Genomic DNA, 15,983 nt, shown 5'->3' with positions numbered 1-15,983 from the left:
TTTTTTTTTTTTTTAAGTTCATTTATTTTTGAGAGAGAGAGAGAGAGGGAGATTGTGTGATCTGGGGAGGGGCAGAGAGAGGGAGACAGAAGATCTGAAGCACTGTCAGTGTAGAGCCCAGTATGGGGCTTGGACTCACAAACTGTGAGATCATGGCCTGAGCTAAAATCAGGAATCAGACACTTAACTGACTGAGCCACCTAGGCGCCCCGTGCTTTTCTAATTTATTAACTTTAGAATGACTTGTGACAAGCATGGCGAGACCCCATTAATTGAACACCACTCTTCAAAATCTAGTACCTTCTATCGCATATTTGAAAGTTGCTAAGAAAGAAGATCTTCAGTCTTCTCATCACAAGGAAAAAAGCTTTTGTCTGTTTGGTGATGGATATTAACTAGACTGTGATAATCAATTTGTAATGAAACAAATATTTAATCATTATGTTTACATCTGAAACTAATATAATCTTATATGTTGAACATACCTTAAAAAAAATCTAGTACTTTTTAATAGTACTTCCAGATCTATTTGTCAGCCTTATTTCTATATTATTTATTTCCCACTAGTTATACTTAAAAATACATTGCAGGAGGGGAGCCTGGGTGGCTCAGTTGGTTAAGTATCTGACTTTAGCTCAGGTCATGATCTCACATTGTGAGTTCAAGCCTTGTCTCAGGCTCTGTCTGACAACTCAGTCTGGAACTTGCTTTGAATTCTGTGTCTCCTTCTCTCCCTGCCCCTCCTCTGCTCATGCTCTGTGTCTCTCTCAAAAATAAACATTAAAAAAGTATAATAAATACATTGCAGGAGCTGGAAGAAGAAACTGAAATTGTGGATGCCACTTAATATTTTCCTCATTTTTAAAAACGTATTTGTTTTGATAGAGACAGAGAGCACGAGTGGGAGAGGGGCAGAGAGGGAGGCCCAGAATCTGAAGAAGGATCCAGGCTCTGAGCTGAGCTCGGCTCGCAGGCTCTAACCCCGGAGTTGAGCTGTGAGATCATGACCTGAGCTGAGGTCGAGCGAGTGCTTTAACTGACCGAGCCGCCCAGGCGCCCCTGTTTTTCCCATTGCTTAACCGGTTCTTCCCGTTCACATACCTGTGCCTGCAGCTTAATTGACATAATAATATTATTGCTCCATTAAGAGAGGTGTTCATGCAGATGAGAAAAGAAGACTTTGTTTTATTTTGTTTCTAGGTGTTTTGGCTGTAGAGGCCCTTAGAATAAAGAATCATTTCCTTTTCTTTCTTTCTTAAGGATATATTTCGGGGAAGTGCAGCTGAATGGTTTAGGAGAAGGTATGTATCAAGGTTGAAAAGCACTTTTAGTGTTCAGAGCCCTCCGGACTTCAGAGATGCGTGTGGATGCTGCCTGTAGTAATATGTAGCTGGTGATTTTAGTGTGTGTGATATAAGTAAGGAAAAGTCAGATCAGTGGTTCAAAGAGCTGCCAGGGAATGAATGAATAATTTCCCCCAAAGTTCTAGTAACTCAGTATTCTTTCTTATTCTTTATACTATTGTCTGTTTCCCTAATGTTCTACAATGAGGTGTTAAATGTTTCTGATGCATATAAGCAGTTTTGAAAAACTGGAAATGAAACCAAGAAAACCTGGAAAGCTTTGTTGGAAGTATTGCCTGCACGGCCCCAGCTCTTTTCTATACTTAGTGCTGGGTGGGAACATGAATAGAAGTGCAGTTACTTCTGCACCTACGTAAACTGTGTTGTTCGTGTGACAATCCCCAAGGGCCCTTTACTGTCTCACTGGGCACATGATACATTTGGGCCAGGTTGGCTAGGACTTGCTCAAACTTCAGTTGTTTTGCCTCTTTGAAGGTAGGTTTATCTGTAAATGGAATGCTGTTTTCCCTTCTAGTATTAGGTCAACATAAAATGAACCAAAAGGAAAATATAAATATAAATATATATGTATATACTTTCATATATATATATATATATACATATAAAATATCTTACATATATATATATATAAAAGAAATTGAGGCAGCTGCACTCATGGGACAAATTAGATAATGCCAGAGATTGTATGATAGGCTGAATGATTCAGGGAAAGACAGACTGGGGATGGTGTCAGTATCCTCTGGGGAAAAGCTAATTATTTATGTCTTCTCCTAGGTTTCCAGACAGTGCGTGTTGGGACAGTAGGAACCCCTGTGGGCACCATCACTCTTTCTTGTGCTTACAGAATTAACTTGGCATTTATGTCCACCAGGTGAGGAAAGAGCCTTGGAACCCAATGGAGTTCTTCCAAAGATATTAAAGATATTAAAGTTTGTCTTTTCCCCAAACTCCATGGCTAAGCCTACAGTTCAGCTTTGCCAGTGCTGAAATCAGCCCCCGTCTGAAGAGAGAGCCCAGTTTCCAGATTGGAGAATCTGAGTGTGTCCACTAATGTAGAGTTGTGGTTTGTATTTAGGGACACAACAGATAAGGCTCTGATGATTCCTGCCAATAGATATAAGGTGAGGGGTCCTCTGGAAACGTCAGGGGGGCTGGCAAGGCATTCTAACAAATACTGTGATCTGCTTACTGCATTCCAGGCAATTTGAGAGGACCCCGCCTATCATGGGGATTATCATTGATCACTTCGTGGACCGTCCCTATCCCAGCTCCTCACCCATGCATCCCTGCAATTACAGGTGAGGAATGTGAAAGGTGCTTTCCCAAACTGCAGCTAGGGAGAAGCATTCATCTTGCACAGGTGCACAGTGCACTTTCATCAGCATTGCATCAGTGAGCAGGGGCAGTGATGGAGACCCCACATGGAGAGAAATGGAGTGCTTAGCTTCCCTTCTTGCTGCTACCTGTAAGGCACACCAAGACTTGGGATATACAGGCTACCTCAGAACATTCTTGGACATTTTGGATCTTGATGATAGTGATTTGACTTTGAATTTGATTTTCCTTAGAGACTACAAAAGTGGCAGTAATTAATAGAACATCCTTCACAAATTAGATGGTTTTCTGGTCATCATTGGCATAACTAGTCATACATTAGAATCAAATTCTTCAGGCCTAACTTCCAGAAAACAGAATTCTGTAGAGGTTGGAACAGATGTGTATCAGGAAGGATACTGCCTTTATGGGAAGGACTTTTGAAGGTGGAAATAAGTTCATCCTTTGAGTCTAGTCTTTTGTTTCACTGCATCTCCATTGCTAACAATTCTTTGCTCCAACACTGGTCAGGCTTAAGAAAATATTCTCAAATGATATGTCAGGTAAAGTGTTTGGGTTAAAAATAAAAGGCTTGCTCAACCTCTAAATATTTGAAATTATCAGGGACTCAACATGCCTCTCTTGCCATAATGAACTCTGCCTAAAACAGTTCTTGTCACTACTTGCATCCTTATCTAAGCTCCCTATGTGTCCTTTCTGAAATCAGCTGCCATCGCAGTAAAATTTATGATTTATTTCCCCCCTGTCATAGAGCTGCTGGTGAGGACACTGGAGTGACATACCCTTCCGTGGAAGACTCTCAAGAAGTGTGTACCACCTCTTTTTCCACCTCCCCTCCATCCCAGGTAGGAGGAAACAGGTTCTGGGGTGGCTGTAGTTACTGAGTACATATACCGGGGCTTATGAAATGCCGTCAGAGTTTAGATACAGTCCCTTGTGGTGGTGGTGGTGGTGGTGATTGGTCCAGGTGGTTACTTTGAGAGGTGAGGGAGAGCCTTCTTATCCAGCAGGTAATATTACACTGTTTCTAATCTGTAACCATTCTTAACCCATAAGATTACATGTAACCTTTACCTTCCAGGAGACATCTTAAAATTCCCCAGAAAATCAGTCACAGCATTCCAAATGCATTTTAATACCAGAGAGTGATTCTACCCTACACTTGTTAATTTGGTAGCCACTTCACTTTTGAAGTGGTAAATATAGTTCCTAATAATGGAAAGAGCACAGAAAGAGCCAATAATTATTTAGCATAAAATGCCAGTAAGAAGCAGCAGGTCAGTTTTTGTAATAGTTGACACAGATTTCTGGCTATCTGCATTCTTTATCTGTACATGTTTGCTGTTGTTAAATTTTTATTTGAGAGAAAGAGAGAGCATGAGTACAGGGGAGGGGCAGAGAGAGAGGAAGAAAGAGAATCCCAAGCAGGCTCTGTGATGTCAGTGCAGAGCCCACTGCGGGGCTGCATCTCACGAACCATCAGATCATGACCTGAGCCGAGATCAAGAGTTGGACACTTAACCAGCTAAGCTACCCAGATGCCTCTCTCTGAACATTTTTAACCATTAACTTTTCCGCTTGAGTCCATCTTCAGTGTCAAACCCAGTTTCAGTGAAACACAGGCTCCAGTGTTCCCAGCTCCCCACGCGGCCATGCCTGCGTGGCCTTGTTGTATAATGTATGTGGTACCAAGTCTCCTTCAGCTAAGCAGTTGTTTGTTGCCAGATGACTGAACTTCAGGGTGCGTTTCTTCCCTTCCACCCCGACTCTTTCATCTCCCACCTCATGGCTTGCAGCTTGCTGATCTGCCTGCTCATTGTCTCTGTCGCTCTCCCCTCCTCTGACTCTCACGTTAGACCTAACTCGGTTCTATGTTCCTCTAAATTAGTCCCAGATGATCGCCTTTCACCATCTTTTTTTTAATTTTAAATTTCATCGGTTGATATTTTTAGGGTTTTTTTAGAGAAAGAGCATGAGTGGGGGACAGGGACAGAGGGAGAGAAAGAGAAAATCTAAGCAGGCTCCACGCTGACCATGGAGTGCTCATGCATGGCTTGATCCCCCAACCCTGGAACCATGACCTGCGCTTAAATCAAGAGTTAGATACTCAACTGACGTAGCCACCCAGGCACCTTCGCATTTCACCATTTTATTTTGGGAGCGCAACAAATTAATTCACTATGCATACATAAATTTTTATTTTCTGTGGGGTTTTTTTTTTAACCATTCTTTTTTTTTTTTTTTAATGTGTATTTATTTTTTAGAGAGCAAGAGAGACAATGTGAGCCAGAGAGGGGCAGAGAAAGAGAGGGGGACAGAGGATTCAAAGTAGGCTCCATGCTGACAGCAGATAGCCTGATGTGGAGCTTGAACTCAGAACCCATGAGATCATGACCTGAGCTGAAGTCAGACACTTAGATAACTGAGCCCCCCAGGGACCCCATATGTCTTTTACTTAAAATATTTAGAGGCACTGAGTGTGGAGCCTGCTTAAGATTCTCTCTCTCCCTCTGCCCCTCCCCTGCTCGCCCTCTCTCTCTCTCTCAAAAAGGAAAGAAGGGAGGGAGGGAGGAAGGAAATATTTAAATTTATTTCATTCTGAGTTTTTAGGAGATCTTAGGTTAAAATTATGATTCTAAACTGTTTCAAAAGCAGAAGTTAGACACAAAAGCCAGCTTAATATCTGGGAAGGAAATTACAAAATCCTTGGGTCACTACTATTTCTGTTGTTCCAATTTAGAGTTAAGGAGGTTCTTGTAAACCCACCTAGACAGTATGGTTTGGGGAGCTGAGAACTGTTACTCCCTTCCCCCCACAAACATATGTAGGCATGAGTGTCACCATTGCTCTGGGAGGGGGCAGCTTCTGGAACATTTACCGACATAGACCAATACAGACCAAAAAAGAGGGGAAAGCCCCACCAGAGCACATTAGTGGAAGTAGATTATTTTTTTAGATAATCAGAATGTGAATATGCCAAGTTTAGTATCCATTGAAGTTTTATTTTATTGTACAAATTATAAATTCATGAACAATAAATTAAGTTATGACCTGGAAGATAAGAGGATGGTAGGGTTGGGTCTTAACAAATCAGTTTGTCTGTTTCTTGGATACAGTGGAAATTTGACCTGACCCCAAAAGTGAGGGGAAGCTAAGTTGTCCCTGCATCTCATGTTTGCAGTTTGTTGACCTGTGTAAGAGGAGCCTGTCTTTCTCATGGTATCAGTCGCCTGCTGTGTCTTATCACAGTTTGAAAGTAGATCATGACAAGATCTTATCAACACTGAGCATCCCATGGGTGACCCTGTCACTACCCTCCGAGGACCTCTAGTCAAGGCTGGTACAGTTTGGTGCAGCAGTATTCATTTTGAACCTTAATGGTAGAACAGAGAGAGAAAATCATTTGCTAGCAGATCATTCCTGTAAATATTGAAATAGTTTCTTCTTTGATTTAACCTAGGGAATTGCTTAATTGTTCAATGACTTATATTTGAGCTTGTTGCTAGATTCCAGTAAATGCATGTTAATCTGTGTTTTCCCAACAAAACAAAGACCATTGTGTCATGTGGGCACAGAGTTGAGTCAAGAAAGTGTTGTGACCCTGAACCTGCTACTGTGATTTCAGGTCCAACTTCCAGTTCTAAGCTTTGGCTAGCTAATTGGTAAGACATGGAACAGCAAGACAGAAAGTAATCATAATTGGTTTTGAAATCTAAGAGTTTTGAAAGTGCTCCAGCTTTTACTGCCTCAAGTTCTCCTTCATCTGGGACTATAAAACAGACACACACACACACACACACACACACACACACACACACACACACATGTACACAGCCCTTCATCCTGCCTGGGATGGTATAATAAGGTATGCAGGTGGGCACCTGAGCATCCTCAAGTTCCAGCCAACAAATGTCAGTTGTTTAAACCTGTTCCTGCAGAATCTGGGTCCCCAGCAAAAGGCCTTCAGTCTAAGCATCATAACCTCAGCATCTTCATTCATCTTCAGCATGCCCTCCACCTGTTCTCAGGCCCTTCCTGCTGCAGACCATCTCTAACACCCTTCCACCTGCTTTTCACTAAAGACACACTAACGCTTGGTGAAGGATTCCCTGTTTTGCCACGTCAAGCCACCTTCACTCAGCTTTGTTTTTCACCTGCTCATCAAGGAGACAACATGCCGTGGAGCCGCCGCCCCCCCCCCCCCCCCCCCCCCCCCCCCCCCCCCCCCCCCCCCCCCCCCCCCCCCCCCCCCCCCCCCCCCCCCCGCACCGGGACAAATGTCTCTTCTTCAGATCCTTCAGGCTGCCCTTTTAGGAAGTCAATTGTGCAACTCTGTCTCTGCTTCCCTCCCGACTTCCAGTGTGCATTTCAGCCTCTCTTGCTGCTGTCCCTTCCAGAGTTTTTTTCACTTCTTTCTCAAGTCCCTTTTCTTTTTTTCTTTTTGTTTCTCCTGTCTCTGTGTGTATCTGTGCACAGTGTGTGTTTACTGTCACAAAGGCACATTTTCAGACCCCTACTCCTGTGGTGACGGACACTCTGAGGGTCCCCATGGCAGGACTGGCCTTTTCCCATCAAGTGAGTCCATCCTGGGAGAAGGGGATATAATCAGATCGCATCTTTTTATTTGAAAACATTTTTTAATGTTTGTTTCTTTTTGAGAGAGAGAGAGAATGTGAGTGTGACCAGGGGAGGGGCAGAGAGAGAGGGAGACAGAATCTGAGGCAGGCTCTAGGCTCTGAGCTGTCAGCACAGAGCCTGACACAGGGCCTGAACTTACGAATCGTGAGACCATGACCTGAGCCAAAGTCGGATGCCTAACCGACTAAGCCACCCAGGCGCCTCGGCATCTTTTCGTTTAAAAATTATAAATAAAGTACAGGATATAGCTATTTAAATGTTCCCAAGTGTTCTAGGGGTTATTTGAGGCTTGGTAATTGATTCTTAGCAGGACGCAGCCATAGCACAGCAGCCCAAAATAGGATTTCTTGTTTGCCCATCCTCCTGCCATTGATGTAAAAAATACATGGAGTTATTTATATCTTATTTCCAAATAAACAATCCAAGAGTGTCTTTTTTTTTTTTTAATATAAATAGGAACCCTCTCATACCGAGGGGTGATACAGGGTGTGATTAGAGATGATGCCTTCTGTTTCAAAGGGACCTCAAGGACAAAGGAGAAAATAGAATGACCTGGGAGAAACCAATGATTGGCTGCAAGTTCTGCCTGGGCTCGTGTCCCACGGTTTGCTGGGCTAGAAACCTAAACAGTTAGCTGAGCCCCTGGGAAAAGGGAGCCAGGGGACTCATTTGAGGCTTTTGGAAGTCTGCGGAGCCGGGAATCTCAATCCCACTGCAAACAAGCCTGTTTTCTTAGCTAAAAAGTGATGGCCTGGTCTGTCTGTAACCCTTACATCAGGCCCCTTGCACTGTGAGGATGTGGGCTGGGATCCATTCCTTACCACTCCACAGTCTTCATCATTAGTCATGCTCTAGAATTGCCTGGTTCTTCCTCCTCCTTTCCTCTGCCCCTCTTTGTTTTTCTCTTGCTTAGCTCTCAAGCTCTCGCCTTTCCTATCAGCCTGCTGCCCTGGGCCCTGGACCAGCTGACCTGGCTTACCCAGTAGTGTTTGCTGCTGGCTTAAAGGCCACACACCCTCACCAGGTATTTTTCAAGATGGGGAGGACCCTGGGGGTCCCTGTGCTGCCTGCCTTGCCCTGAGGCAATTGAGAGGCCTCTTGAGATGCCAGTGTTATTCAAGTGCTCTGAAGCAAAGCTCTTCTGTAACTTTAGAGAACCAGAGGTGACTGAGAGGAAAGGCCTCCCAGAGTTCAGAAAGAAGAGCTTCCAGTGTTTTCTCCCTCATTTTCCTTTCCTCTGTAGTCCTTCCTGTGCATGTCTCGTTAGCTGAGTCCCAGAGAGGACACAGATTCCCGCCCACTTGGTGGCAGCATTGGTGGTGGAAAAGCTCAGAAGCAGCTACCATGATGCTAGGCTAGGAGTTTCCCCTCCTGCCTGACACTGCCATTATTCACTGTATTTTTCCATTTTCCCCCCAAAGCTCATGGTTCCCGGGAAGGAAGGTGGGGTACCCCTCGCTCCCAACCAGCCTGCGCATGGTGCTCAGGCCGACCAGGAGAGATTGGCGACCTACACCCCCTCTGACGGGGCCCGCTGTGCTGCCACACCATCCAGCAGGTGGGTTCAAGTGTCGGCTGCTCGGGCCAGCGGGGGCCCATCCCCCCAACGCATGTGCTCATCTGTTGTTGTCAGGAAAGAGTAGCTTTTCACCATTGCCTCAGGCTTGACATTTATGTCCCAAATGTGGAATTCTTAAAGTTCTCGACGTATTGCAGCTGGTGCGTAAGGGAGCTGCCCTGGGTTTGCTGTTACCAGCCAACAGCAGGGGCCTAATTCTCAGCACCTTCATCCACTGAAAGGACCTTTCGGATGTGCTGTTTCTCTTACCCCAAGATTCATTCCCTTGGAGTCCATCTTCAGTGTTTCCTGAGGGCCAGAGCAGGGTGTTTGCTGTAACCCTTAGGTTTGGGGCCACAGTGTATCCATGGTGGTAGTTAGGAGTGATTTTCTTTCTCTGCTGTCTTAGTACCTCATGGAGATTCTTGAGAAACAACTGCTTTTCCTCATTAAAATTTTTTAAGATGTTTGTCTTTTCTGATCACAGAAGTGATTAATTCTGTAGATTTCAAATTAAGGAGACGTTGATTAGGTAGAACATGAATGTTCTTATAACCCCATACTGCACAAGTCACTGCTGTTACTGCTCTTTCAAAGATGAGAGGATCTCGGAGGGTTAAGTAATTTGCCAGAGAGCACTCAGCTCCCAGAACGGCTGGCTGGGCGAGAGCTGAGCCCCTCTTTCTGTTACACGGCGAGCTCTCCCGTGGGAAGAAGAGGCCGTCCTGCCCTGCCCTCCCTGGATTGCAAGGCCCCAGAGATGATGACGTGCATTGCCCCACTGCATCCTAAATGGACTTTTGGATAATAGAAATTTTTGGGGTTTTTTTTTTTCATTCCCACAGTGGAGTGGGATGGAAATTATTTGGGAAGATATTTTTGTGCCATCCATCAGGAAAAATAATTACTTTCATTCCTGCCTTCCCAAACTTCCATCCTTTTATATCCCTCCCCCATCATATAATCAAAGGAAGATTCTGTTAGTCATTTTACACTCTAGTTTTCCGAGCCTTGACTCCTGGGGCATGTCTGAAATAGCTGGAGACAGAGGATCCTATCTCTGTAACGTAAGGGGTTCTTAAATGCATGTCCTCAAAGCTCAGGCCTTTCCTCAGTGCTGGTCCTCGCTGCTGGCTGGTGTCCAGAATCCACTTAGACTGTACAGCTCTCCCCACCTTGAGCTCCTCGCCATTTCCCATGTGGGTGGGCCGGTGGCCGGTCCTGTGCTGGACAGTGGGTTTATGGGAAGCTAAGTAGGCTCTGCTCTGGTTTGAGAATGAGTAACAACACTCTTCTTCTCCAGCGAGGATACTGAAACTGTATCAAACAGCAGTGAGGGCCGGGCATCCCCCCATGATGTCTTGGAAACCGTCTTTGTCCGAAAAGTGGGGGCTTTTGTCAACAAGCCCATCAACCAGGTGATTTTTCTGGCACTGCCACCTGTGAGAATGTCTGAGCTCTTAGGGGTGGGGCTCTTAGCCTGGGGTCTGTGTGACCCCTGAAATTGTTGCATGCAGAGTTTGTGTGTGTGTGTGTGTGTGTGTGTGTGTGTGTGTGTGTGAGAGAGAGAGAACTTTTTGTGAAGAGGGTTAAGAACCCATGACACCTCTCCAGGAGAAGTTCAGAGCTATTGTTCTGTGATCTTTTAAGCCTCCCAAAGGAGAAGGAGACTCGGCACCATTTGGTACAGACACATTGCCCTGAAGTGTCAGTGCCTCAGCCTTACTCAAAATAGGAAGTTCCTCCTCAGCTCTGCCAGTGCACAGCAGTTGTTACTTAGTCACTGTGGGTTAGGCTCCCAAAGCTGCTTCCTGGGGTCCTGGGGCACCCTCTCCCCATTTGTGCTGTGAGTGTATGTTGGGAGGCAGGGGGGATTCAGGGTTCTCCAAAAGGACAGGAACCTGAGATCAGCATGGTCCCCATGGGTGTTCAAATCTGCTAAATCTGCGGGCTTCTGGCTGCCTCTGGGGAAACCTGTTGGCTGGGGCAGGGATGGGCACTGACATTTCTCTGTCTCTTCAGGTGACCCTGACCAGTTTGGACATACCCTTCGCCATGTTTGCTCCCAAGAACTTGGAGCTGGAGGATGCTGATCCCATGGTGAGTCCCGCTTTGATGGTGAGATGGCGCTGTGCTTGTCATCTTACTGGGCGAGCCACTCTTCCTCCACAGACCTCCAGCTCAATGAATTTCCAGCCATCATTGGGTCCCTTATAAAACCCTTGATTATTAACAATAACTTGCACCTGTGCATGGAACCAGCCCCTATCTCCACCTTATTCTGAAACAGGTGAATCCTCCAGATTCCCCAGAGACTGAATCTCCTCTCCAGGGCAGCCTGCACTCTGATGGCTCAAGTGGGGGCAGCAGTGGCAACACCCACGATGACTTTGTGATGATCGACTTCGTAAGTTGCCATCACCTTTCTTGACCTTTGCTGCCATAGGTAAATAAATCTAGAAGCATCCAGGGCACTTGGGCAGGACATCCTTCACAGGGATCCGATGGGCTGGTATAGACAGCAGGGATGTGACAGGTGGGCACTTGGCTGTGCAGTTCATGTGGGGAGCCTGCCCTCATCCCCTGCGTGGGGACACATTTGAAGGCCCGTGAACAAGAAGGCATTTGTGCCCTGTGTTTTGTTGAGATTTAGTTCTAAATGGGGATTTGCCAGTGGTGTCCCTGTAGGTCCTGTTCCTGCCTGAATGGATGGCCTTTTCCTAAGGACAGGAGTTTGAGGCAAGGCGACATAAACCTTCCCAGGGGAGAGGGGTCTTATCACGAGGGTAGGGTCCAGCTGCCTGGAGGAGAAAGGTATAGATTCTTCTCCCAAAGGTGAGCCTGGAGGAACCCTTTCTTTGATGATTACTGGAAGGGAAGAGGGTCATTCATAGCTTCTCTCCTGATATTCCTCTGTGATCTAAGGCAAGCTAAACTGAGTCTGTCTTGTTTTTGAAGAAACCGGCTTTTTCTAAAGATGACATTCTTCCGATGGATTTGGGGACCTTCTATCGTGAATTTCAGAATCCCCCTCAGCTGAGCAGCCTCTCCATAGATATCGGGGCACAGTCCATGGCTGAGGACTTGGTATGAAAACCCCTTCCCCTGCCGTACCCATTCTCTGACCTCCTCTCCTCTGTTGATGGCGATTCCTGCTCCAAAGGCCTAGAAGTTCTTCGTGTTATTCCCCCCACCCACTCCCACACCTCCCATCTTCTATGTAAAAGAGACACTTTAGATTTGTATATTCTGTTGATCACACTTGAGATTTGCATTGTGCCTGGCTGTCATTATCTTGAACTTGCTTATGCTGACTTCCTCCTCTTCTGTGCATGCTCAGCATTACTTCTCCTGCTGTTCGATGCCTGATATCTTCTGCTTGCTGCTGCCCCTCAGCCAGGCTGCTCCAGTAGCTCTTGTATTTGCCTGTTCAGCTTGTCAGGCAGAAGAGACGTGAGGTCCTGAGTATTGGTGTTCTTGCCCTTTCCTCAGAGAGTTCATTCCTGACTCAGCTAGCGGTTCTCGTGTTTAGCCAGATGTCCTGATACTGAGTGTAATTACCACATCTCTGCTTTGTGTATTTCCTGTGTCCGAAGGGCAGAGGCATGCCTGGGTGCCCCATGCCACTGTTGCCAGGTGGACTAGGAAGACCCCTGGCCCCTGATGCCTCCACCCAGCCTGTCACTGGGATGTCGCTGGAGGCTCTTAGTCTTGTCACAAGGAAAGAATTCAAAGACGGACCAGACACAGTGGTGAAGAATTTATTGGAGGACATTTTCAGATGTGAAAGTGGGCAAGCTCAAAGGAGAGCTGTGCACTTCAGGGTTTGGGTCTCTAGCATTTTTTTTTTTTTAAGTAGGCTTCAGGGCCAGTGCAGAGCCTAGCGCGGGGCTTGAACTCACAACCCGGAGATCAAGACGTGGCTGAGATCAGGAGTCAGACATTGAGTTACCTGAGCCACCCAAGCACCCCGGGTCTCTTATCTTTTATTGACAGTCGTTAACCAGGGGTGGAATATTTATTACTTGGAAAGAGGATGTTTTGGGGAGCAGGGTTTCATACCTTTTCTCCCTTGGTCAGGGCGTCTGGCCGTCTTGTCTTCGGCCTATCTGGTTTGACCTGGCTTCTTGTGACTTTGGTTTCGGAACGCCGCCAGCCAGGACAGGCCTCTGACCCTCCCTACAGCTGTCTCTCACTCCCTCTTTGCTCGTCTCCAGGCATCCTCTTAAAACCCAACTAGCCACTTACTGTAATGCCACAAGATGTCAGGGTCCCTCTGCCGGAGGTGGGAATGTCACGGTCTCTATCCACATTAGAGGAACGGCTCTAGGAATAGGAGTCTCAGAATATCTGCCCTTGATTTGTTTGAAACAGAAAACCATGCTCACTTATAACAATACTGTCACAATATTATTATTTTTCACATTTATCGAGGCTTGCTAGGTGCCAAGTATTTTTTAAGTGCTTTACATGAATCTTCGACAATCATAAGAGGTAGCTTTCCTTATTATTCCAGTTTACAGATGAGAAAGCCAACACTGAATAGATAACTTGCCTATGGTCGCACTGAGCTGGCAAAACACAGCATTGATCCCAGAGAGCCTGGCTTTTGAAGTTAGGCCTTTTTTTTTTTTTTTTTTTGTCTATTTATTGATTTTTGAGAGAGAGGGAGAGAAGAGTGTGAGTCGGGGAGGGGCAGAGAGAGAGGGAGACACAGGATCCGAAGTAGCTCTGTGTTGACAGCAGCAAGCCCAATGCGGGGCTCAAACTCACAAACCATGAGATCATAACCTGAGCCAAAGTCAGACACTTAACCAACTGAGCCACCCAGGTGCCCCTAATGTTAGGCTTTTAACTGCACCTCATGCCTGCCAGGAAATCTGTCTGTGATGATTCAACTCTTCAGATGTAAATTCATCAGTGGAGACAGAGCACCAGATTAGGGTCAAATTTTTATTAATACTTGATACTGGAGGGCAGTTAAACTTTAACTCCTCAGGTTCTGTTTTCTTCTCCTGTTACTGTTTTCTCTCAACTCTCTAACTCACCCCTTCCTCAACTGATGTAAATAACAGATTCGTAGGCCTCACTACAGACCTGCTGAGTCAGAATCTCTTGGGAGCGTGGTTGGGACTACCTTGTTCATATGCCCCCAAGGCATTCTGATACCCAGCTCAGGCCATGAAGAAACCTCTAGTAAACTTAAGTTTGTAACATGCTAAGCCTACGGTTTTATGCAGGTGTTTGTCTAATCTGTGCCAGAGACACTTCATGTCTGTTTCTCTGTGTCATCCTGTTGGCATGGTCCTTCTCTAGCTCGTTTAGTGTGTGGCCCACTTGGATTCTCTAGACTGTTCTGCCAAAGCCCCTGAGCCCCCACAAACCCTGCTGGATACAAGCCTGCTGTCTAGTGCCTTCCCCACTGCCCGGCATCTCCTGTGCTTCTGGCTGGCACTGCTGAGCTGAGCTCTGTGCTGCACTCCCTTCAGCCCAGTGCTCAGGTTCGCTGCCTCTTCAAGACCCTACCTGAATAAGCAGCTCTTCTCTCCTCTCCTGGTACAGGACTCACTACCAGAGAAGCTGGCTGTGCACGAGAAGAATGTCCGAGAATTTGATGCCTTCGTAGAAACGCTGCAGTAAAAGTTGATGTCCTTGAATACCAGCAGCCGCCCCTTGTTGTGGTCAGGAGACAGGGCCTCCCACTCATCAGATGCTCCCATCCCTCATCCTGCCCCAGGTGGAGGAGAGGCTGGTGTCCCCCCGAGGACCCGGAAGTCTCTGTTTTTCCATCTCCTGGAGACTCCATGGTGGCAGTCCAGCCTGGTGACAGCATTGGAGAGGACTTACCCCCTGGTCTTGAAGATTGGAAGATGCTCTATAACAAAAGGGCCCTCAGGGCCCTCTGCTTACACCGCCCATCAGCAACTGCTTCACGAAGGCTGTTGTCTCGTTCCTCCTGCCACCCCCACCCTGGGTCCACCCTGCAGCTGGCCCCTTGCTCACCTGCTGTTACTGTCAACCACTTGACATTCCAACTGGTGGCCCAGAGCATAGTGTGGGGGCAGAAAGAGGAAGGAGCCAGTACTAGGAGGAAGAAGGAAGGGCTCCTTCAGGCTCTTGTCCCCTTTGGTTTGGTGTCTTCCTCTCTCCCCCTCTCTGCCCCTGTGCCTATACTTTTGGCAATATGATAGGCCTCCTGCCCAAGGTGGCGGGAACTCCAAAGTCTGCCATTCCCACGCAGCCCTGGTGGCTGCATGTGCTCAGCTCCTCAGCTGCACAGAAACAAGAATCCTACATCTCTAGGATTCTCTCACTGAGAGTCACAGCAAAAGTTTTTTCTCTCCTTCTTCCCCCTATTGCTGCTCCTTGGTTATAAAACACGGTAAATATTTATTACTTTCAGAGAAATCAGATATTTTATAGAGAAAATATGTTTGAGGTTAGATGTTTTCACTTGGGGAAAGTGGAGGGCCCCTTCCTGGAGTAGGGCCTCCTCCTGTGGAGGTTCCTCAGGTTCTGGGTTGCTGCTGTGAGGGTCTTCCTTCCTCTTTACATAAGGTGGGATCCAAGAGTAGGGCTGGCTGAGGGCAACGGAACCTCCCAGAATTGCTGCACTTGGACTGACGACAGGCTTTACCTTTGACTCCTCCATATTCCTGGTGAGAGTCTTGAATCTCTCCCAGCTTCTGCAGAGTAACTGACTCCATTCTGGCAGCCCAGGAAGTCTTGGGTGCTAAATGTGTACAACTCTGTGTGTACAACACGCACATACAGTGCATTGTATGTGCCTGCTGTAGCCCCAGGGGAAGGCTGGACGGGCCCCTCCTTCTGGGGGCACTTGTTCCTGTTTCTCAGGGCTGGGTTATGGGCCTTTGCCTCCTTCCTCCTGGGCCTGGCCACCACCTTTCTTTAATCCCAGGGTCTGCACACCGCCCTGAGGTTTACTAGCTGGATTGGTTCCTTGTTGAGAAACTGAAGCTAGGCATATGACTGACTTAACTATATAGGTATTGTTACTTGAGTAAGTCAAGTGCCTAGCCTTACCCACCTACCATCTGTCCCTCCCCCAGCCTAACTGGCAGTCCTGC

General features: G+C 46.7%; 1 protein-coding gene across 10 annotated transcripts in view; it reads left to right on the top strand.

The window, feature by feature from the left end:
- Positions 1–15,294, top strand: part of ATG13 (autophagy related 13) — a 50,367-nt gene extending 35,073 nt beyond the window's left edge. For 3 of the 10 annotated variants that reach the window (XM_029915752.1, XM_029915751.1, XM_029915753.1), the window contains 12 exons: positions 1,261–1,301; positions 2,139–2,235; positions 2,564–2,662; positions 3,451–3,544; positions 7,176–7,274; positions 8,251–8,361; positions 8,759–8,895; positions 10,199–10,313; positions 10,918–10,995; positions 11,186–11,302; positions 11,854–11,982; positions 14,458–15,294. In XM_029915752.1, coding sequence (XP_029771612.1) covers positions 1,261–1,301; positions 2,139–2,235; positions 2,564–2,662; positions 3,451–3,544; positions 7,176–7,274; positions 8,251–8,361; positions 8,759–8,895; positions 10,199–10,313; positions 10,918–10,995; positions 11,186–11,302; positions 11,854–11,982; positions 14,458–14,535 — 1,195 coding nt within the window. In that variant the 3' untranslated portion in view covers positions 14,536–15,294. The remainder of the gene's footprint in view (positions 1–1,260; positions 1,302–2,138; positions 2,236–2,563; positions 2,663–3,450; positions 3,545–7,175; positions 7,275–8,250; positions 8,362–8,758; positions 8,896–10,198; positions 10,314–10,917; positions 10,996–11,185; positions 11,303–11,853; positions 11,983–14,457) is intronic. The other 7 variants (XM_029915755.1, XM_029915754.1, XM_029915759.1 and 4 more) reach the window with 7 other exon arrangements.
- Positions 15,295–15,983: the final 689 nt, after the last annotated feature.

The sequence above is a fragment of the Suricata suricatta genome, chromosome 11 (assembly GCF_006229205.1).
Source record: "Suricata suricatta isolate VVHF042 chromosome 11, meerkat_22Aug2017_6uvM2_HiC, whole genome shotgun sequence".
NCBI classification, from domain to species: domain Eukaryota; kingdom Metazoa; phylum Chordata; class Mammalia; order Carnivora; family Herpestidae; genus Suricata; species Suricata suricatta.
This window is presented reverse-complemented; position numbering and strand designations above follow the sequence as displayed.